General features: G+C 42.7%; 1 protein-coding gene across 3 annotated transcripts; it reads right to left on the minus strand.

The window, feature by feature from the left end:
* Positions 1 to 2,713: 2,713 nt before the first annotated feature.
* On the minus strand, positions 2,714 to 24,107 carry LOC110982829 (transmembrane prolyl 4-hydroxylase-like). 3 transcript variants are annotated; one of them, XM_022241539.2, is made up of 11 exons: positions 23,973 to 23,991; positions 23,610 to 23,719; positions 22,166 to 22,345; positions 15,506 to 15,587; positions 14,704 to 14,930; positions 11,819 to 12,108; positions 6,416 to 6,473; positions 5,535 to 5,638; positions 4,992 to 5,082; positions 4,459 to 4,576; positions 2,714 to 3,845 (listed from the first exon to the last, which is right to left on the minus strand). In XM_022241539.2, the coding sequence occupies exons 2-11, from the start codon at positions 23,625 to 23,627 to the stop codon at positions 3,562 to 3,564; spliced, it is 1,452 nt and encodes a 483-aa protein (XP_022097231.1). In that variant the 5' UTR covers positions 23,628 to 23,719; positions 23,973 to 23,991; the 3' UTR covers positions 2,714 to 3,561. The 3 variants fall into 3 exon arrangements, with proteins under 3 accessions (XP_022097231.1, XP_087000541.1, XP_022097233.1); XM_087144415.1 differs by having other exon boundaries at positions 22,166 to 22,349; positions 23,973 to 23,990; XM_022241541.2 differs by lacking the exon at positions 23,610 to 23,719 and having other exon boundaries at positions 22,166 to 22,349; positions 23,973 to 24,107.
* Between the last annotated feature and the right edge of the window lie 49 nt (positions 24,108 to 24,156).

Genomic DNA, 24,156 nt, shown 5'->3' on the forward strand with positions numbered 1-24,156 from the left:
TAAGTCGTTAATGCTTGCCCATGACAAGGTTTGGAAGAAATACTCACGGGCCATCATTTCTTTCCAAACAAGCTATTTGACACAACGAACAAGCAAAAAAAAGAAACTCACTCCAAGAAAATGAAGAAAAGTGTGGTGTTACCGCTGCTCTGCCTTGAATAACATCGCGCTTCAGCTCATGAATATGGAAATTTTCATTACGATAAAATCAAAATAAATACTGAAGTTTCTCCCTTTTTCTACCATAGAGGAGATGGAAAATCATATCACTAGACAGCTCTCCTACGCGTATTCAAGTTAAAAATCCTTTTTCATCATAGCTGTAGAATTTCATTCAGATATTCGAATGTTCGGATTCGGCACTAAAATTTCAAAGTATCAGGGTAGAATAGATCGGAAAGTTTCTCTTAGAACAAAAATTAAAATTGTACAACGTATTTCCGGGCATGTCGTCACAAAGTTATGTCGGGGCAGAGGGAAGAGAACGATTTGGGGGGAAAAACATTCAAGTTTAATAGTTGAATAAATGAAATTTGTGAAAGAATATTCCATTGTCAATAAAGAATTAAGGATGTACATTTACACGATGAAAACTCAAAGAGCAGGGGGCTAAAGGAGAGGGGGTTCGGGGAGTTTGAACGACCACCTCCCCTTTTGGTAAACCGCTTGAGATGTTTGGATTTGTACCAGATTTGCACCAGATTAAATTGCAGAATTTAATGTTCGGCTCCTTTTAAAAAAAATTGTATATCGCATTTTAAACCCCTTCTGACTAAATCAAACTCATCAATCAACGCTTTCGTTTTATACCGGCCTTGAGTTTTAAAATATTTATTCATATTTAGCAAAGAAATACACGTGGCTCCGTTTGACCGGAAACCACAGTGTTTTGGAAGCAATGTCTCTTTTTCTAAACTTTTGTACTTTCTGTAGATTCTTCCAACATCGGGACAAAATGGGTGTGCGGTGGTACGGTACGATGTGCACCGTCAAATTGAGGCTAATAATTTTCACTTAAAAGGTTTCAAGGTTTCACGTGTATTATGTACTGCCTATCCTATTATCCATTATGAAGAGTTGATTCTGCCTGACAGCTTGTGATGTGAGTCTACTCTAAACATTTTGTTCATATACACAATGAAAAACAGTCCTTTAGAAGCCCAATTAACGGGACCTGAATAATGGACCTTTACGCCAGTTTCAATATTGACTCTTCCTCGTCTCCGCTGATCACCTAAGCGGCGAAACCCTTCGAGATGTCTGAAAGCTTCCGTCCCCGATGCGGCTGCTGTCATCAATAAGCTATAGGTCATCACTCCTTGTCCATGGTGTTTATGAGGTTTTGCTGTGTGGAAAAACTGATTAATAAAAAGCCCGCTACGATCAGGATTATGCACAGCCATGCTCTGCATGTGATCATATACGGCCAATCGAAATTGCAGAAACCCAACGTGGAGCTTGCCAGTTCTTGGATTATATCTATAATTCATAAAGCATTGTTCGTGAAGTTTGTTGGTGACGAAGCAACGCTGACACAAAGGCACAATATGGGGGGAGTGAACGCGTCGTCAACCGTAAGCGATGATCCATCCACGCCTGCCATGTTGGCTGGCTTCATCTTCGTGACTCTCATCGGCGGAGTTACGAGTCTGATCTATCTTTGGCTGATAGCTACCACCGCGATGGAAAGTACACTCCACAGTGTGTCCAACTATCTCATGGCCAGTCTCTGTGTGTCGGAGATTGTCATGGGAATGATGATCTCTTGGTGTTCCTTCATTCTGATGATCTCTGGGACGACACACCCTGTGCTCGACTTCGCCATACCTATGTGTTGCACCTTCCTTACTCTAACTAGTTATTTCTTGAACTCAATCGCCGTGGCAAGTGACCGTTACCTGAAGATCTCCCGACCTCTTCAGTACCCTCGACTAGCAACAGCGAGATGCTGTGTGGCACTGATTAGTGCGATCTGGTGTGTCTCTTGTTTGGCAGGCCTGACTATGTACCTGACAGCATTCCGCAATTTTAACTATGAGAATTATCGAGCCCCCCTGCTGGTGTTGTCGAATTCGATCGTTCTCCCCAGCATGGTCGTGATGGCTTGCCTGATAGCTGCTCTTGTTCGCATCGCGAGGCATCAGCGTCGCAGGATACAAGACGAAAGGATGATATTTCAGCATCTCCAGGATCACGTGCAGCGGACGCAGCAGGAACTGCACACGGAAAGCGCCCGACAGCACCATCCTAACCACTCCAGCGACAAGACCACCACGTATTTCATCGTACACTTCACCACTTTTGTCGCAGCCTGGCTGCCGGCAAGTGTGTCCTACGACCTCACCGTCTTAAACGACCTGAATGTTCCCACTCAAAACGTCGTCCTCGTGGCTACTAGCATGGTGGCCATTGTCGACACATTCGGTGGCACCATGTTCCTAGCGTATGTGCAGCCGGAACACCGGCAAGCTGCTTCGAACAACTTGAAAAGAATGAAACAATTCTTCCTGAACCGATAAAGCCCAGGATCCAACATATTCCTGTTCAACGGCTCACAGAACGGTCGACGAACAACCTTAGAAAGTATCAAGTGACGGAATGTGTCCGATTCAAATCTTTACTCTCAGAAAACTTTCCACTCCGCATGTGTTCTTCAAGAAAGGTTTGAAAATACGTTATTGCAATTGTAGCTTAGACCAAAACGGAGTTTGTCTTCAGGAAAGACCATTTTTCTTTTATTAAAAGTAGATGCAACTAAATTCTGTTGCTCTGTTTCTCTCTTAACTTGTATAAAGCAAACCTTTAACAAATAAACATGCACAATCTAAATTTGTCAATATTTCCGCATTTTAAAAACGTGTTTACTCCTCAGGCACTTTAGCCTCGTTTCAAACTAGGCTTCAACCACCTCTGGCAACTAATAAGGGTGTTAAATGACAGGCCTTAATTGTTTTTGTTATCCGAATGTGTAAATTCAGTCGTTATAACTTGCGTGAAAATTGGGCAAGGATATTGTTTGGATATCACTTTGGTCGCAAGTACAAATGATCAGTGGTAATTTTGAACCTATTTTTGGACGACGGGCACCAAGTATTATTGCAGCTCGTCTTGTTCCGGCTAAAAGCAACAAAAGACGAAACATCAAACAGCCGTGGAGAGGCACATTTACAAGGCCAGGCATCTCACTTATACATCTCTTAGTGCACATTACGTTTTGATTGCTGACTTTTTTAACCCTTTTCCTCTCACATAAATTTGTCAGTTGGGAAACCAGTTTCCCAAGTAAATTCTTGGTGTCAGTTTTGTTCCTTTTCAACAATGGCCTTTTGGCGAACACACGGCATACTAACCAAATTATCGGAAACCAAAAGGCGAACATGTACACAGTATAAAGAGCCCAAGCACTTGGTAAATGACTTGTCAACTGTATTAAGCTTGGTAGAATGCACGTACGCAAGCAGATTATCACACTATGTACTTATTAACTTTTATAGCGTCAATTGAAGACACTATTGGCAAGAGGATCCTACAATTTGCTCGCCCCCAAAATGGCCCTAACTGTTACAGTTCGTCTACAATTGAGCACGTGTCAGTCTTTGGCTTAAAAACACCGAACAGATCCTTCAAGATATCTAGGCCACTGGCAACATCACGAGGCACCGAGAGTCCCATAGCGGCTTTGGTTTTCTTTTGCTCTTCAAGAGCCCGTTGAACATTACTGAGGTACTCCATCTGTCTCTCGTACGAATCGTCCACCCAGATCCAATTGTTTGCAATCCATTTGGTGCCTTTTAGGACTTCACATCCGCCATGGAGAGAGAAGAGATTCAAGTCCCCCAACCAGCCTGAAACGGACATATACATTCAATCCATGACTGGGTTACAGCAAAGGCCAGTTTTTATCAACATTAAGCAACGTCCGAAATCACAGCCACAACTGGCGAAATTACATGCTCCAAAGGAAAGCCGCTAGATAGTGGCTAAATCCATTTCCCATTGTCGCGTGTGTTTTTGCCAGTCATAGCCAAGTAAGCTGGGTATGGCGTTAGTCGGGTGCAAGATGATGCTGCATGCTACTTTGTTTTTATCAGCACCCCTCAGAGGACACTGAGACGGAGAACATGCCCCATGAACCCCTTCCATTCGTCGCTGTGGTGCTTTGGGGCCCTCTTGCGGCGGTCTCTCTCATTAAAACAATAATACCACAGCAAAGCATTGGATTAAGACTAACTCCGCCAAAAGCATGAAACTTAATATATTTTCCAGAAATATCTATACATTTTTCATACAGACACAAGTTGATTAAGCCCTACGAGAAAAGTATGGCATTTAAAATAAGGCATGTTAACAATTGAACAAAATATCAAAAGTGCAGACTGCAAAATGATGGGACGACCATTTGCATCATTTTACAATCTGCGCTTTTGATATATATTATCATATATTTGTATGCTTTACCTGTGCTCTCGTTTACGTAGTGATTATACCACAGGATAGCCTTTCCCCTTTCTGGTTTGATGACCAAGTTGGCGTCATGACAGTGATCACTCAGGTCATAAATCTCTGTCTTTGTGGCCTGCAAATTAAGACTAACGAATCGGTACGGAGGCTACTTTCCTCTACGAAATTCAAACATGTCAGAACTTTAGGCGTTTGGGTTAGAAAGAAACATAATGCGTAATACAGGTCAAAGATAGATCTGCAGTAAAGATAGGATTTTCTTGTTTCGTGTATATACACGATGTCTAATAAGGTACATGACATGTTTCAAGTGTCAACTTCTCATAACGAGGGTAACTATTAAGCTAATCGAACGCATGATGTTTCTGGCCACAGTTCAGGTTTAAAGAAAAACATTCAAAAATCTCATGTGCATTACTAGCCACTTTAATTAAAATAAGCACCCTGGCCATCATTAGACTCAGTTTTGGGACACAAAACTCGGTGCTTCCACCTTCTCGACGTCCTGAGAGAGCTACAATCTGTCTTACCCTGTCCGAATAGGTTTCATTGTCAGCGATTGGGAAAGCGGTTTCTCCTCCGCTCACATCGTCGTCAAGGTAGTACAGAATAGTCATGAATCTACACAAAAAGTTGTGATGCCAGCATCAGCAAAATGCGACAGAAGTTTCAAGAATAACTATCGTACCAAAACCTTTTTAGTGAAATTATGAATTTGTCTTATAAAGATGTTATAGCTAAACGATATTACAGATCAGGACTGATTACTTTGCCACAATTTTCGCTCCGGTATTTTACAGTTATGATAAGTCATACAGTAACCGACGATGCAACTTGTCCTCCGATTTCCTCCTGCTAGTTCATATGCTAAGACTTCTCGTATTCTAGGGAGACCAAGTTCGAAAGATACGGCTGTGCGTATGTGGAAATAACTCTAATGGGAGCCACTTGCTAGCGGCTGCCAGCCTCTTCCTGACGATGCCACTGTTACTGTAAGCCGCAGCCAGTTTATTCGGACGCGGTGTATAAGACTCGAATGTAAAATCAGTCTGGCGCCCTCATTTAAGTCATACCTACAGAAACGACCGGAGACGCCGTTTACCATACATTCCATGTCGTCCAATTCATTGGAATCGTAGTGCGCGTGGAAATGGCCCCCTGTCTCGTAACGGACAACCTGAGGAGAGGTCAAAGTTCAACATCGACGTAAGAACGAAACAAAACCGTTACAGGCTAAACTTCAGAAGTTGATGTTTGGTGTTACAAGTCCATTTCGTACAGTTTTGTTAGTTTTCGAGAAATACGATACTGCCTCAGTGTACTCATTTGCGTCTTTCTCCCTACTGTAACCCCGGTCGTACCATAGAGCAAAGACTTAGAGAGTCATACACATGACATCTCACAAAACAGTATAACCGTATCACTAGCTTCATTAATTAAGGAGATCTCCTAACGTCAGCTGACGTGTATATGACGTCAGTTCGGTCAGGCGTCCTTTATCAATTCATTCGCCAATTCGTCTGACGAAAAGACAATATTTACTTAAACTATTCAGTGACCCTTTTAAAATTTGAAAAGTTGAGAACTACTCGACATAAAAACATGATTATTAACAACCACATCGGGTCTATATACTAAGGCTTCTAAACAATCCATGTACCCAAATGGTAGCTAGAGTGAGTAATGTTGTTTAGTAGTGGTAACCAGGGTACCGGGAGCGCCGAAGCCAAGATTACTGTAGACCTATAAAGAAGTAGTTAGCGTTTCCTGAGTTAAAGAATACGATAGCGCATGGATAGAGCTACATCAAGGATCAAATTTCCTGCCGTAATTAGAACACCTCATTCACTGGCAGTCGCTCCCAAGACTTGATTGGTGCAGCTCTAGGCATTGTGAATTTTCGCTTCCTATTCGACGCTTGCACAGGAGAGGGGAAGGTAAGCTTAAAGCATACCTGTAGCTGTTCACTCCACTGAACGATCTTCTCGGGTAACCTGGTTAGTGACACGACCCTGCGAGAGAAGAAGAAATCAACACGGCGTGGAAAAACAATTCTCGACAGGTGGCACACGTGCCCTGTGCCTTATTCGTGCGACCTTCATCTTTTTGCATGAGTAAAATGGGTGGAAATGAGAGACAAATGAGATGCAGCGGTCCCGAATTGAGCCACGGGCCCGCGAGGACTATGTGAGGAGTGAAACTTGTACGCTCAGGAGACCTTTTACATTATGGCGGAAACGCAGTGACAGATCTTGTTCCTCCACGATCGTACCAACAGCCCTTAAAGAGTGTTTCAAAAACGACAGTAACCACAATATACTTCCACCATCACCCAAGGGTTCCCTTAGTGTACAGTGCTCTCTCCGATTAGTCTGGTACTCCCAGGTATTTCCTATAGTGTATCTGATTACCAGCATCCTTGCCTACTTTGGGTACGAGTTAGTCTGAGTGCTCTAAAAAAGAGCCACAAATCTTCAACCGCATTCGATAGTGACATTTCAACAGTTTGGTAAACAACCGATCAATGAAAAAGAGCAGTTCGATTAAAAGTTTTGCCCCAGGAGCGTGACTTGATAACCAAGACGAACTCCCTCGCTTCAATCTGCAATCATGCAAATGCGAGCAATCTATCTTTTAGCGTTCTGTATACATTAGGTTGCAGGATAGGAGCCAATAAAAACGGTTAGTGTCTGCAAATCAACTTGGCTTTTAATGTCGGACGTACCGAGTCTTGTTTCAACATGTGAACACCATTTCCCCATCGAATTTAGCGATTTTAGGTAAGTCTCTGAACTGTATGAGCAACCACACACAGTTTGTGTCTGGCTGTAGTAGGCTTGGAGCAAATTCCTGTCCACGGCTTGTCCAGTTCAATTGTAGAGAGCGATGGGCCTTCACATTATGCGCAGGCTGACAAGACATTTTCCACCAAAAATATGGTTAACATTCGGGGGCGTTGAGGCGTTTAGATCAACTCCGCTTGGCGAGAGACAGCGCACCAAGGGGATGAACGGAAAACGAGGTCTGGAATTAAGGGAGAAACGTGCCCCACGGACACGCCAGCGATGCGCAAAATTGAGTGGAAAGCTGTAAATGCCTCGTCACGAGCGCGCATCTATTGTAATTTGTTACCATGGATTTTCGTCACCTCGTTCCCGTATATCGTGTGGTAATGTTAGACCTTAAGAACAGGTCAGGATTTGGAAAGAGTTCGAAAACAATCAGTCCTTTGCAATACAAAACATCATTGCATAAATGGATACTTCCCTTTAATTTGATTAGTCTAAATGATTGTAAAATAACATTCAGACCTCTTTGTAGGAATATTGAAAATGGGACATTCAACCCATTTGAACACAGCATGAATAAATAGATGATTTACCAATAAGAAGCAGTATTCATCCCATGCAGTAATTGGGTTCAGATGTTAAATCTGGACTCGGACTGCCACTTTTCTTCTAAATTTCCAATTATAGCATTGAACAACTAAGACTGTAATTGCAGTACACCAGATCCATCATCTCATAACTTCTTTGAACTGAAAAACGGAAGAGTAACTTTGTGTTCTTGTTTTGGACTGTAAAAAGGATTATTCTCGAGTGCTTAAAACGTTATATTCTGCAGTGTTTAAAACACAATTAATTTTCATCTGATAATAAGGATATATAGGTCGCTGTGTTATTATGATTGGACTTGTAGTTTAATATTTTTTTCTATAAAACTGACTTGACATTTCTGACAGTGACTGGAAGATTTAAAGTATACTTCTTTGAATATCAACGAATGCTCACTTTTTTAATGTACATTTTGCTTTCTTTGATCCACTGGAGATCAGTGACTTTTCATTCTATGGCCTGAGCCTGAAACATCAATTTCTTCTGAAAGGATGTGCCGTTTCAGGAAACAATTTACTAATAGGTAACGTGAGAAATGTTGTCGTTAGTTCAGTGGTGTCATCACGGGTGTAATCCATGGTCGCCTTTGGGCGACCGGACGCTTTAACGCAGCATTGATATCTCCCTCGCACGTTTCCTTTGTACCATTGATGAAGCGCATGCCCACAGGAAGTGTCAGTCGCGCGTTGCACTTTTTGAGTATCAACTCTCCATCCATTGCCAATCATCAACTAATCAGTCATTTTCAGTTGAAGAGTGACTCATAATTTATGAATCGTAGAGACCGATGGGTATTATTTCAATATTAGGGCATAGACAGCTGCCTTACACCCGATGGGGGGGTGGTTTGAAAAAAGTTACCAAAAGAGACTTAAACTTGATCTGTGCAAGTGCAAACAAGTGGTGATCTTAGCATGAAGACTCCTTTTAGTTTAATAAGCCAGTAATTAGGGTATGTTTTAAATAGTCGTCGCAACATGGACAGACACCATGGAGTAGTTATGGAAAACAATTTCAACGTCTTTGTGAGGAGCTGTTTTGTCAAAGCAATCACAGAGGTGACTAAGAAGGGCACGCTTAACCATTTTATCCTTCTAGATTTTAGCGAACGTGTGGCAACATTTTATGTCTCTCTTACGGGGTTCTCCACACCTTGACTTCATCCGATAGCGGAAGCCAAGTCGGCTTTAAGAAATGCAAGTCGCCTCCGCGCTGCCCTTGTCAAGCCAATTATGCAAAGTCGCCAAGCACAAGACCTTACAGTTTTTGCGGCTGACCCGCGAAGACGGAATCAATTCCGCGTAACCGCCGGCTCAACGCGGTCTGACACCCCCTCAGTAAATCTGTGAACGGCTCGTAACAGGTTTATGATTCAGGCGGACTAGGCTGTGCTTGGCACGTGGGAGGTTCAGGAAGATTACGGTATACTTTGATGCATGACAATCGTTTATCATCCCCTCTCATATTCCACAGTCGCCGTCAGATTGAAGATCATAAAAGCATTATGGGTCGAGACTATTCTATCAATCGAGTTTTTCTTGGCACCGTTTTCACCCATAGTCCGTTCGGATTCAAAAAGATAACGGCAGACTTTGTCTACTTCGAGTCGCCTCTGTGGATGTTGATCCTTATAATCAGATCTTACCCCAAGCAACGGAAGAGACACGCCATTGCAAAAGAGAATTTGACATTACCAATGCACAATATCCAATGTGAAATCAAAAACAAAATCGAGTGGGACATTTAAATGGGATTGTTTTTTTGGCAGCCAATATTTTTGGGTTATATCAGGTCAACTTTGCACCTTTGTACTTTCTCTTTAAAAGAAATTTAAACTTTGCACACATTTAGTTTTGATTTCTCTCGTTTTAATTTAACATATTCTTATCTTCCAGGATTTGATGGTCTTGTGAGACGCTTTTGGGTATATTTACATAATGCGCAATAAAAAATGTATTCTTCGTTTTATTATTATTATTTAAGCTAATTTTTACGGAGCCCCTAAAGGGACAATTCTTTCAACTGTCTGTATTAAATACATTTCTTATTTGTTGCTCCTTATTCATTTTCTGCATTAATAGACTAGTTTCTTTTCCGTAAATGGTATGTGTCTTTTATTATGGAGGTCAACGGACTCTTGTATGGGCTGGAGTATCTTGTGTTTTGACCTCATTTTTTTTTCTCGCAGGAACGAGCCAGGGCGCAAAACACTTCCAGGGCCATCGTGAAGGCATTGTGAGATCGAATTCAATTACTGTGCACAGTCTGTTTTGAAGAGTTCGAGATTTTTTCATTTCCGTACGCATTATCCCTGGAAATGTAAGCCTTAAATCAAGAACTGTAATTTGGAGCAGAAACTTCAATTTGAACGAACAAGGTATCGTCATGTCTTTTATTGACGGTGTTCTCGGCTGAATGTTTCCCGACGTGTGACTCGACGTTTGTGAGGTTATCATTCGTATCCTTCGGATGTCTTATAAATTGATCCGGTTCATAAGATTATTACATCAATATGGGCGATTCACAATAGTGCGCCTCCATTGACCAATCACAACGCGCGAAATCTGTCGACCCTTTCCAAACGCGCATTGGATCGACAGATCTCGCGCATTGTGATTGAACAAAGCGTTGCAAAGTCTTGGAGGCGCACGTCTGTGAAACACCTGCATTGAGACACTTAAAACTAGCTGGAAAACTCAACTGGTTTTGACTTTATGTTATGATCAAAACATTTATACGGATGGAGTCCTCCAGAGCAATGTTGCATGTGAAGAGACCTGGATACAAGGCAACATTTCAATGTGTTTCAACAATGAATCCAGCTCTTTCAAATTCTGTGAAATTGGTCATTATTGTCGCCTTGACAAATTGGAACTGGGGGGGAACCTTTCATCATGGAGCTATTCACAAAGGAAATTTTCGAAGAGGCACTGTAATTTCGCACACTCCCATAAGAGTGTAAATTGCATTGCCCACCAAAAGAACCCAAACTTGAATAAATGCAAGGGACTTTGGAAAATTTTTGTTATAATCATCTGGGAATAAGAGGACAAAAATGACAGCAGGGTGAGTCCAGCTTACTGGTTGAACTATAATACCCAAGAGAGAAAGAGAGAGACGAAGCCTGGTCATCGTTTTGACAATCTGCCCTTATATCAACAGTTTCCTGTTGATACGAACGGCAGGTGGCCGAGGAACCGACGAGAAATGAGAAATGACGGGGGCGTGGGGAAGTCAGACAGGGAAGGAAGGAATAAAGCAATAAAAATGGAAAGGTTAAAGGTTGTGAGCACAGACAGAAAAGGCGCCGTTCATCTTTTATTTTATTCAAATTGTGCGGACGGAGCATGCAGGTGTCATTTCTGCAGGCGTGAATTTGAAAGGTTGCTCATGATGAACTGTGCATGGGATTTCTAAGTGTTATTTTCTTAAAATAGCGCTACATTTGAACGGTTTTGCCAGTCTCAATACGATCGTTTCAACCTGACTAATATTTTAGGTTGGTGGACTTCGTCCACATCTTGTGTGTAGATCTAAGTACATGTACAGTACACTGTATTTGTTTGCCAGCAGTAAATATTTAGGCAGAGGATTATGCAGGCACACACCGACGATAGACGCCGCGCCGTGTGGCGACTACCGGGGTACTTCCTACTGGTTGCAGAAGTCAATTTGGCCAGTCTTGGGACTTTTACTGGCCAAAGTGGTATTTCATGCGCGCGTACGTGTGACTCCCGCGCGCAAGTGCACACGACACGACCGTGTTAAATAATGGCTTATACTTCTAAGGTTGTGTCCTGACTTACTTGGCTGCGGCTTGCAATTACATACGACTCTATGGAAAGTGGACTCAGCCTTAGACCTTAGACTAGTGTTTAATTTCAAGATGCAGCTAAGTCGCCGCTTAATTAGCCCTGACTCTGCAAACCCGTTTCGGGCACGGTAACACATCGGGACCTAACCTCCTCTGTAGCGCTGCGAGTACCGGGTCAGTGGCCGGACCCGGCTGGCCTAGCCAGGCTTGCTTGCTCTCCCGTATCTTGTTCTCCCCGTGCCCCGTCTGTCTCCAGACCCATCGCTCGATGTCCGCCAGCCGGTCGCTGAAGACCAACGAGAGGAACTCCTCAAGGGTAAGACGGCCGTCCGAGTCCGGGTCCAGACCCAGGTCACTGTACATCTGCAGGACATCCCTGTGTCTCAGGAAAGCGTTATCAGTGTTCAGGACAGAGAGAATTTCCTCAGTATCCAGAAACTAGGAATAAAAGGATATGTATCAGATGTTACTGTCTCATTCTAGTGGTGTTTACGAGCACTTTGTCCACACTCAGTTAATAATGAACGTGCATCAGTCAGAAAAATATCTTCACTTTCATTATCTCCCGTTGTAATTCCCATTCTTATTAACGTACATATTCATATAATCTCTCGCTAACATATAGAGATACATTTCGTGGATAGTTCATTTGGTATAGTTTCCAATAAAACCATGACGTACGGCTTTGTCGATTGAAAATTACATTCCTGTAACAAATGTAGAGATACGCTCAGTATAATATTATTTCCAATGTGTAGTAACTTTAAAATTTGTAAAATAGTTTTTCGGAATAAAAATACCAAGGCCTAAGTAATGTTTATGCTCAGGGAGTCAACTTTTGCAGAGAAACGATCTCTGTTCCAAGTGTCTATTTTACGAAATGTCTTTAACGTAGGCTGCGGAATTTATGTTTAAATTGCTTCTGGATTCAAGCGCTCATCGGTGATTGAGGGGCTGATTCAACGTTTGGAGTGATTTATTCATGACAGACCCGTCTACTGCAAGTTATTGATAAACAGCAGGCCGCCGGATAATCGGCTCGATGTGCGACTTCTTTGCTACTTTGACATACATAGAAAAGACAGCGCCCTCGAAGAACTAAACAAACCCTACAAAGAGCAAGAGCATTGAACCCTCCGTTCCGGCGCTGACAGTTGGTTATTCACGTAGGACTTATTCTGCTCACAAACGTCCTAAATATCCAGACTCCGATGTGACAGGTTGATGCATTTTAATTTTGGTCGCGGATGGGTGTAAAAACACGAGCGGCAACGCGGGACTGCCGCTGACCAGACAAAACACACAAAAACTCGCGTCTGCGGGCGGGTGATGTCGCCTGTTAAACGGCGACGCAGAAAAAGTTGACAGCTCAGTGTTGCGACGTCCATTCAGTTTGTTTTTTCGCCGTTCTCGGCGAAGTCACTGTCTTAACCACAGGGGGGGTTCCGTCCAGGGACTGCGGTGATGGAAGACTGGCACACCTTAAAGTGAAATGGATGATGCTATCTGGGTTACTTCGACCCCCCCCCAGAGAGAGAGCTGCACACGCCGTGCACGTACGCCTTTTTGCACCACCAAAATAACAGTTATTGTTCAATTTGACGGACCAGAAGTTACGATGCGGTGTATCCCCCTCTTTCGATAGTTTTCAGCTAAATGAAAAATACAGTTGGACTTCAGCTTGCGATATTGTACTGGGCGGAGATATATTTAGGTAATCTCACTTAATATAGTCGCCGGTGTTGCTTTCAGATATCTTTTTGTTTCTAAGATCCAAGCTTGATTGCCTTCACCGTCCATTGCAAAGCAAGATTAGATTGCTTTTAATCAAAGCGTCTCTTCGCATGCACTGCCAGGATTTCTTAACAGCTTAGGACAATCTCTCTTCTCACCGCGCAACCGCCTAAGGGTGGAACGGAAGAAAATTACCAAAAGAGATATCAAGCGCAAGTCAAATGTGATGAAGTTCAATATCGTTAATGCCTGGAGCCTCTGTGAAAGGACCAAAGCACACCACAATAGACGTTATGTACCACTGAAGGAATGATGCATGACAGGATTTCACATCCTGCAGTGGTCTGATTGCATAGCCTTGTCAAAATTACCTGGCTATGGATAAGACACATGCTCCCATAGATGAAACGGCTCCCCATGTGTATTATTGCTTGCTGAAGACAAGCTATTCGAACACAGCCAGTTTCAGCTAGTCAGTGTAGCTACTTCCTCTACAAACACCTCGGTGTTATATCAACACAGCGGGGCATCCACAGCAAACCACTCGTACCAATTTGGTTAACACACCGGTGTTCTCCGTACAAAATGCCACCACTTACCAGTCACAGCGCGTGCTGATGGCAGCGTCTGGGATGGTATACTTGGTTCACCGACCATTTAACCAATTGGACAACACCACACTCCCATTAATGGATGTCATGGACCAATCGCCTCATGGAAAGCTGCCAAGACTTTTTTACACTTACAAACCCTCAAACGCACCTTTGAGTCTAATCTATGGGGACTACTCTTTTTTATTCTTATGCTAATGAGTATTCTCATATTCATAAGTAAAACTGTGACGTCATTCCAGGAAGAGAGTCTCAATGTATAACACTGGTTTGGACACGAAAACTTCTCTTTTTAAATACTGGACTGTTTGTGATTTGTTGTTGTCTACGTATATTGCATTAGTAAGCAATCAACCCTCTCTCAGAAATGTTTTTGATGAAACTCTGGGTTAATGTGAACAGAAAAAGCTGTGCGCTGAACTATGCCTTCCCTGGATGACATCACAACGGTTGTCAAGGAAAGCAAGGAGAGTTTGAAATACTTCCACAAATAGGGATATAAAGTAGTTTTCATACATCAAAGAAGAGTACAAAGTTGCAGAAATTTGTGTCCAAGAAAAATTTACTCCAGCTACCCTTGAAGCCATTTCCCATCATGACTGCGTACGTTATGGTTGCTGCGTATAAATCATAAAGGTTATCACTGTGACCGAGCACAGATACATACAACAGGTTACCAGACACATACCATATCGTCATTGACGTCCAGGTCACCGAAGACAGAATCTGCGTGTCTCCGCTCGTCCTCTGTGTCCATCTCGCCAGCTGGCGAGTCGTGTCCCTCGTCTTCTTGCTCACCGTTGGCCGGGGCCTTGTAGTACGCGTCGTCGTTGACTCCACTGGGGTACAGACCTTCACGCAGCGCTTGCTCGATGATGTAAGCGCACTCCTCCGGTGTCAAGAATTCACGAATTTCTGAAAGTCCAGGTTTTAACATTCGATTAACTTTAGTATAATTGTACACTTAAAAAGTCGTACATCTCATGCTTACAACATAGTATGCTTAATTTTGAGAGGATAGCATAATTTCAATTATTATCTTTCCGATCTAGGCATATGTGCACGGAGCTTCGAAAACATGTCTTAATGCAAGAAGTTTGCTTTTATTTTTAAAAGAAGACAAAAGTCATATATTGGTCAAAATTTCGAGCTCAACGATCCACGGTATTTTCCTGAGGGACGTATGTTTTTACGGGAACACTTTTTTTCTTTTTCAAAGTAGGTTAGTTGCAGCTATAGGTTACCCGCTGCATATGTTTCATATCGTTGGCGTAATACGCTCAGTATTTTAAGATGAAAATCACGCACCCCTCTTTATTTATGACAAATTACCGTGCAACGAAATGGAATTATACATAACGACGGTGTCAAATGGTTTCAAATGAATTCAACTCAGCAAAAATGCATCATATTTCCCCGGTGGCATGTTTGAAAGTAAAGCTAATGGCCGGATGGCAGCACTTCCCGCGGCGGTAATTTGTGAGTCTCACCGAACAGCGGTGGTTCCAGGGCTTTTGTTTCGACATGAAGAACCTTGCCTGGCTCAGCCTCCAACTCCCTCACGTAGCCTTTCTGCGGGAGAGAAAGAAAACGCCTGCACTTGAAACGGAAGGTAAACTCACGCTTCCTTTGCAGCGAGCGATGTCGGAGTTTCTATAGACACAGCTAAGATGTTACCCGGCATTTTTTAGGGGAATGAACGAAGAGGCGCCCCGGTTTTTTAACAGTGTGAACTGTTTGATGTGTGTTGAATGCAGCGATCGCAATGTCATTCATCTGCGCAGCGTTCAGATCATCAGCTTGCTATCAGCACGTACGAGCGTCAGGAAAGTGCAGCTTCATTTAACCCTTACTTTCCTACTTTCCTGAGCCCAACCAGAATCTTTCCGACAATGCACGTTCCTTTCGTTTATCCAGCGCAGCAAACCGCCCGCGCCCGTATGAAACACAGTCTGCTTGTATGTCGGGTTGTCTACTGAATAGTCTATTAGACAGCACATGTATACAGCATGTCGACACTGATAAGAAATTAACGAGGGGGTTGTGCTATAAACTCGGTCTTGCATATCGCATGCAATACAATACCCACAAGGAAGACATTTCCGTACCAATAGGCGCCTTTCAGCGATTGGAAATCAGGAGTAATTTCAACCGTTTAAAAGAGAACATTTCTACTGGTTTTCAGCATGAAAACCATTAGCTATCGAACCTTAGAAGCCGTTTACAAATTTAGCCTCTACCTTCGTTAATGAAGATCTCTTTCATAGGAAACCTAAAAGACAGCAGGGCCTATTGAATTTTGCCTCATCAGTTTATTTTGTCCGAGCTTCCTGTTTCATTCGAAGACCCTACGACCTGGTGCTGACGGTCGCTAAGAGCTGTCATTTATTAGTGTCATTACCGTACCCTCTTGGCCGATTCCGTTTGGAGAAGAGACAATCTGGGAGAGGGGATGTCTGCTTTATATCACGGGCATAAATCTTGGTGAATGGGGGCAACTATATCACTCCGCTTTGGGCAACGAGTATTGGACGACAGAATGGTCCACGAGTTCTTCCCCGTTGGAAATAAGAACTACATGAGTGTTAGCATTGCTACCGTGTGGTAGGCAAACAGTCTTCCCATTTGGAAATTCCATTAGAGTTGCGGGCGCTTCTGTAGATCTTCAAGCAAAATAAACACCTTTGCTGTCAATGGTTAGGCCTGGATTTACCCCCCTGCCCAGACATTCACGTGACATTTCGGCATTTCCGCTTTCGCTCCTCGGAGTGTTTGTCCCGAGCAGATTTGGTGGAACTCTGCGGGTTTGGAGGATTTGAGTAGGGAGAAAAACAGCGCCAAGGACGCTGGAACCCGCGACTGAGGTCTGGTCGTGTTTGTTTAAATTTGAATGGTTTGAGGAAGGTGTTGTAACTGGATTTAAAATTTAGTCTGTGAAAAAAATAAACAAAGTCATGTTTACGTTTGAATTTTCTCAAAAATTCAAAAGGTAGGAGAAATAAGCATTCTGCAGGGACTTTGTACAATCAGAAAGGAAATGTTGAGTTGACAGGTTCTCATTCTGAGTTTCTAACATACTATCGTCTTTCGTTGCCATACGTCTAAGGAATCTTCATTCGGCAAGGAACACAGGTCTTCAGCTCAGTAACGAATTCAGCAAGTCGAATTTGCATGTGATTCCATTTGATTAAGTAAAAAATATAAAATCGAACTCGCACACAAACGATGGAAATAAAATGTTGAGAAGGAATAAAAAAGGACCTATACAAGGATAAATGAGTTTTGTTTTGATGGAATAGAAACATCTGTTCGCCACAAAGATCTTTATCCAGCACATGTTTGTCCAATTTTGGGGCAGAAGGCACAGAGGTGGGTTGATTTATACTGGAGACTTGGTCTGGCAGATTAATTCTAGCATGCTAGGCATGTTTCAGAACAAGTGTTGTCAACACTTCGAAGACACGCTTCGCTAGTGGCACGATCACGCAGTCCGTGGAGCAGCGAAACCTTGGTTAAAGGTGCCGTTTGAAAATGGATGTTAACCGTTCACTTCAATTCTGGTTCGTATTTGACAGAAGACGGGTATTAATCGCAGTTGGGAAATAGTTATAAGATTTTCACATGAAACAAACAACGAACGAAAAACAGATCGACGGATGCATTTGGATGGAAAATCCTCGAGTCTTACGGCGTATAATGAATGACCCCAAGGACAACTTGATGTAGGCTCTCGGAATTATCAAGATGGGAATGGATTTCTCGATAAGTATGTCCATTGGTTCCGCTGGGACTTCAGACTCCGGGTAAAGTGAATACGTGACTTCAACAGCTCCACAGACGTCGTCGTAAGGAGAAGGCCGCTCTTAATTCGTCCGACGATTTGCCTTAGACTACACACAACAACAAAGGGCGTGACGCGAATATGCAAGCTAGTGTCTGGCTGTAGTGCGACTTTGGCAGAATTCTTAATTTATACCACGTTGAATTATTAAATTAAATTTAACTGTGAGCGAACAGTGTTGCTTGTGAACAAATAACACCGAGAGTTTCACATCTGTCCGTCTGAATGGCACCTTAACCTTAACCATTCTGAACCAAACAAGTTTGTGTATAATTTCCATGGTCTCTATGGGGTTAGGGTTAAGATCGGTCGAGGCAGATAGGGTGAAACATAATTTCTGAGCGATGATCATCTCTTCTGAATTCAACACAGATTTAAGGAAGACATAGTTATAAGCGTCAGAAACGAAACGGAACTAAATGAAAAGAATTAAGATAAAACGAAATGAACGAACAAAAAGAACACACAAAGGGCGTTTCTCGGTGTACAACAAAACGCGAATAGGCCTAATGTAAAACACTTTCCAGATTATAATACCAATCAACCAGGCTGCCAAAATCCAATGATTTTTGTATTGGATACACGCTGTCGCACTGAGCGAGCTTATGGGTTCTCTTTGACGACGACTGGACGGCAAAGGCGAGAAATCACAAGGGAGTAATTGTATATATCACCTAAGGTTTTACTCTGCACTTTGATGTAATTAAGTTCACAGCTATACACAATCTTCACCACTTCAGAAATGCACCAATGTGAGTGCTTGAACACGTACGGGTGAAGCGGACACTTTATTTACAGTAAACATTAAAGTTAATTACATTTTTTCGTCAGCTCAGATGCCTTTGAAGTTCCTTGTTCAATTCTTCAAAAGACAGCTCTAATGATTCTGTTTATATGAATAGAATTTGTCGCCTGAAATCGTGTTATTTTTACCCCGAAGCGGATTTTATGGACAAGGTAGTATGGTGCTGATGAGTGCATGTACATCAGCACCAACAAGATTCTTGGATGCTGTCGGGTACAGATGGCACTGTGTTTGAAGTCATCAGGAAACGCCACAGGGGAAAAGTGATCATTGGAACAACGACGGCTTGTAGGTGATTTATTCTAAATTGGGGCATCAAAATTATAATCGATGTGTCTTTAGGGGACATGATGTCTTTGCAATCCCTTGAATGATTTTTGGTTATTAGTACTTATAATAAAAGGGGAAAATGGCGAATTTCAAATTTTATGGCTTGAACATTTTATTACTCAATTTTTAATAGTTTAACATCTCACTTAAAGTAATTTTTATCTTGTTTTAATGCAGGTGTCTTTAAAGAATTGTTATTACCAGCAGGAATGTTTGATCAGTCAGTGAGAAAGATACGCAAGATGATATGGAAGCTAAAATCTTTCATTTTTATGGAGACAGTTTGCTCCTAAGGGCAACTTTGACCAAGCCAACTGCAAAGATGAGTGTCACGCACGTAGAATGGTGCAGTCTTGGAGAAGGAACTCTTCTAAATCAAATATGTGAAGGCAGAAACAACATTATAGGCTTACTGTGGGCTACAAACACGCCCCCATTGATAAAACACAAAAAGCCTTGACCGACCGTCGGGTTTCCCTATCCACACTACGCGGCAACAGAACGAAGAAGAAACGGGAACAGTTTACCTTCCACCATGGCGCATGATGCACAAAAAAGGAACATGGATATGATTTCAACTGATGAGTTTTTGACGGGATCGCTCAACTACTAGGTGGCATCATGAAGCATCTTGAATCATTACTGAGAATTTGGACTGTGTAAATTCTGAATTTGAAGTCCAGTGATCCGAAGACAACTTTCTTAGCAAAAACGCCACAGCGGTGGTTATGCTATTCCAGTCCCTTATCAAACTGTGCTCATTGCTACTATGAACTATGAAAAATTTCAGATGCCATCGCACTGTAAACTCTTTGTTTCTATTCTCACGTACAGGTAACCTACCCCCCCCCGGTATTTTCTTGTTTATGAAACTTGGGCAAAGAGGGCATTAAGGACAAATGCTAAGTGCACCGTTGTCTGAATACATGTCTGATAATACACCAAGCAAGCAGCCACAGGCCCGTTGTTGAGGTCCAAGATTGTAGGTCGTATTAAAAAACAAATGAATAAGCAAGTTTCTGATCTCTGCTGCGGGGTTATGTTTGGTTGCCTTTAAATAGTAAGTTCTTAAACTGAGGGTAAGACTGGGCAGAACTATAATACGTAAGCTGATCCTAAAATGATCGATGAACACCTTTTACCCGGATATAAATTGTAATCTGATGCCGAACGAAGATATTGTTGCAAACCCCTGAGAAATAACCATGTCTGCCTCTGAGGAGGGGAATTTCAAATATGTGCGCCTGGCTTATAGTCCACAAATTAATTCAGTAAAACGGCAAAGGGCCCAAGAGCACGACTGAGCAATCGTGATCCTACACACGTGTCCAGGCTATGAAATGTCTCGTGAGGGAAACCGGAGGCTGAACGATTTACCTTCGTTGAAAAGGGATTATGGGTTAATCCAGTACGCGTGAAATTTCATTCAGTTTTATGCAGATTCGCCGGATTACTCGATTATACAACTAGACCCGGTGGGTAAGATTCGTGCTTTTCTGGAGCTACTCGAAGCGCGTCCACATCATCTTTGACGTACGTTTTTCCCTTTTCCACGAAAAGTACGCTGACGTCGATTTCTACAGCGCACTCGAATTGTTTACGGAAAGTAACACTTATTCGAATGCACGCACATGCACCTACGGCGAAAAAAACCGTCTGGACTGAATCAAGCAGTGGAAAATGAAACAATTGAAATAGTAACGGTGACCAAAGGAGGTAGGGAAATGTATTCCTTTTTACCGAAGAAAGACGAGGAACCAATCAGGTTTGAATCCGTGAAATATGCAGACAAACTAACCGACAGCTTCCTTCGTTGTAGCATTGAAAACAAACTTTACTCTTTTTTTCAAGATGTATTTTTGCGTTGGGGAGATATTACCCTCACCCGAGTAAGCTTGTGAGGTTTTTTCGCAAACTCTCGGACAAGCACTGAGCATACAGTGCTTATTAATATACGTTGGGTAAGGGCAAAAACCGTTATATATATAAACTTTACTCTTGTTAACTAGTTACTGCTCATCAGTCTTCTCCGCTTTTTGTTCCTAAAAGCCGCCTAATAACTGTAGATACGAACCAGGAAGCATTATGCTAAAGGGACAAATTTGAATGGAATCATGATGAAATTGTTTGCTGGTTGATTAACCTCTTCCCCAAACGAATTCAGTAAAAATACTGTCATTAGTGTGAGGTGAAAATAACCAAATCGAATGACACTTTGATGCATCAGATGCGGATATGTCCTCGCGTAAATCTGAAAGATTGTTAAAAAATAAAAGTATCCCGAAAACCTATAACGAGAAAACTGCAAATGTTCAGCGGTTTTAATGGTAGCCAGGAACTGACAAACACAAGACACTGTTTGTGGGTAGGGTAAAATTTGGATGGGAACAAGTATATATTGCGTGGGGCCACCTCTATATACGACCTCCCGTTGCTGTAAATAAAACTTGAACGCGTCTTTTACAGAAGAATGTCAGTATTCAGAACTTGGAAGTAAATTCTGCGATGCCTTGCCCGCTAAACTATACCCAAGAAGATTCCTTCCTTTCTTTCTTTTGTTCTCCCCGATTCCAATAATGACGTTGAAGCTGTTATGTTATTCAGGTGCCTATCATAGTATACTACCAGCACGCTTCCAAGAGTGAAATACTCCAGGAAAAGCCTTGTTTATTAAAAGCTGTGGGTACTTCCAAGGATGGATTTGCACCGGGGGACGTTAATTAATTTGAAAGTTGTTCGCTACTACATCTGACTCGAACCAGCCCGACGATACCGGCAAGCTCGGTGGTCGAGTGGTTAAGCAGGAGGTTGTGGGTTTGAGTCCCTCCCGGTACGCTTATGGGTTTTGGTTGGGTTGGATTTTGGTTGGGTCAGGCGCGAGAGCATTGTCAAGCTTTTAACTTTTACCGAATTTTCAGTGATACAAAATAGCAAATACTTTTCAATAAAAACGAGCACATTTCAGACGTTCCTAGCTTGACTTTATACCCACGTATACATTGAAATTAATGGTAAATTATTAGAACCATCGCAGTATCTGCAAATAATAATTTGTTAAGAAATAACGACTCATGAAGTATAGTCGTATTTTCTTAGCTAAATTCAGTGCACGTGCGACTTAACACGGACTTTACTGAACGTATTAAAATGGAAAATAATGGCGCGAGTACTCACCTTGACGGGATCCAGTTGAAACAGCGTCAATCTCTCCACAGTATCTCCTGGTGCGTCGCTGGACCAAACTAGACCAACGCTCCAGCTAATGACCAGATACACCAACAAAAGCCCATGTATTTGGCGCGCTTCTCGCCGACCTGCCTCACGTCGCGTTACGACCGCTGACTGCATCTTGCACTGCCTTGGATAGAATCGAGAGACGGGAAAACAGTTAAGACTGAGGCCAACACAGCCCGATCCTGCAATGACGTACCACCAACATCACCGTCATTACTCCAACTGAGAACTAAAATTGGCAATCTTTTTCTAGCGCGGATTGCCCAGCGTCGATGCTGAGGAACAGTCAATTCATACTTATGAATCTATGCTTTAAACAATGACGTTGTTACGGTAAGTTGAGAACTTCAAAATGCAAACTCCTTCATCAAAACAGAGACAACAATTTCCAATTTACTGATCGAGTAATTTAACGCTCGCTAAACGACCTTCGGGTGTTCCTATTTTAAAGATAGATATGACTATCCAATAGTTTGACGTTCTGGCTCATAACAACATCTCCAAATCGAGGAGTTCTGAACTGATCACGTTTTCTCCGGTCATTGGTGGCGATGCCTCGTGGGATACACACGCCTAAACGGCAGGGAGGGGGGGTTTAGAGAGGAAAACGCGCTATGAATTATTCCGCGTGATGTGTTCCTGCTCATCGTGTTTCACTTGATGATGAGGTTTTTCAGCGGCAGACCGGACATACGGCTGACTCGTGAAATACCACTCCGGCGTAAGTGAAGTCTCGGGTAACGATTCCCCCTCTCGACTTGAGCAGCTATGAGTGACGGGATAACACAGTTTGCACCACTCTCGCATGCCCGACAAGGAAAAATAAGACCTATCTGGACTTTGTACAATCTCGGCAGAATCGGTTGCCGAAGAGGTTAACAGAATTCATCTCCGAGTGAAGGATTTTACTAAGTCTGTGTGTCAATTGGACCCAGGCCTGTTTGTTAGTTCAGCGTAAAGGTACCTACTGATCACTGCAAACATATACTTGAAATCAGACTTTTCGGACCTTTTTTGCTGACTGTATTTGCAATTGTTTTCTGACGATTATAACTGAGTATATTCATGAGCGGTTAATCGACAACATTTGGTCACCTTTAAGTCCATACATTTTTAACAGCAAAGTGACTACGGCAAAGCTGCCCAAATTGCATAGCAAATTATTTCTTATTCAAGAATTTGTCATTCTGGCATTTTTACTTTCACAACGACATGGGCCAGCTGCGCCTAGTTAAGTCTCACGCGCGCCTCTTCAATTAGAATGCACCGATCTGACCGGCAGGTGTTCGCATCACATGCGTAAACCACGCGTCTTAAATGAAATCATCTTTTCTTCTTGAACGGCGTTTTCATAATTGACTAGTTTGCTGTGCATCGTAATTACATTGTCAAGACTAGCCATGCTGCAGATCTGCTATGGTTTTGTTAAGTTCGGTGCCTGCTCATTAGGTCAGCAGTAGAGCCCGACAGAAGTTCAGCCTCCCCTCGACAAATCTGATAGAGAAAAGGGGGGCCAAAACATGAAAGGAAACAAAGAAAACAATTTTCACTATCTGATAACAATTCAACCGGAGTGCCCGGCTCGGTTTAAATTCTGGCGTGTCAATCCCCTGAATGCAGTCGACTCATCCATATACACGACCATGACACTGCGCGAGAGCTGAGTGCTTCGACTGGCTGGACATAAAAGCGTCATAAATATACAGGAAAAATTGCCGAACGGAATCAAGTGATCGCTTTTCATTACTCTCAGGCCGATTCCCGATCCCGGTTAATGGTCCCTATATTCCCAGCTGACGGGCTTTTATAAGTAGCGAGGTTTGATTTCAGCCCTAATCGGCCCCGCGTGACCCATCTCCGCCAATCCGATTTCGCGGCGGCGTTTTTGGTGATCACTGGGACAGACACCCGCGTTCTGCTTCAACGCTGGT

The sequence above is a fragment of the Acanthaster planci genome, linkage group LG12, assembly GCF_054643075.1.
Source record: "Acanthaster planci isolate LZ-2023a linkage group LG12, COTS_SCS, whole genome shotgun sequence".
Taxonomy (NCBI): domain Eukaryota; kingdom Metazoa; phylum Echinodermata; class Asteroidea; order Valvatida; family Acanthasteridae; genus Acanthaster; species Acanthaster planci.

Bases quoted from the DNA above. Each gene is read 5' to 3' on its own strand.
- LOC110982829 (XM_022241539.2), bottom strand. The intron at 15,588-22,165 runs GTGAGTACTCGC...TCTCTCCCGCAG, and splicing joins TTCAACTGGATCCCGTCAAG to AAAGGCTACGTGAGGGAGTT. The intron at 4,577-4,991 runs GTAAGACAGATT...CTTAATTTGCAG, and splicing joins ATGAAACCTATTCGGACAGG to GCCACAAAGACAGAGATTTA.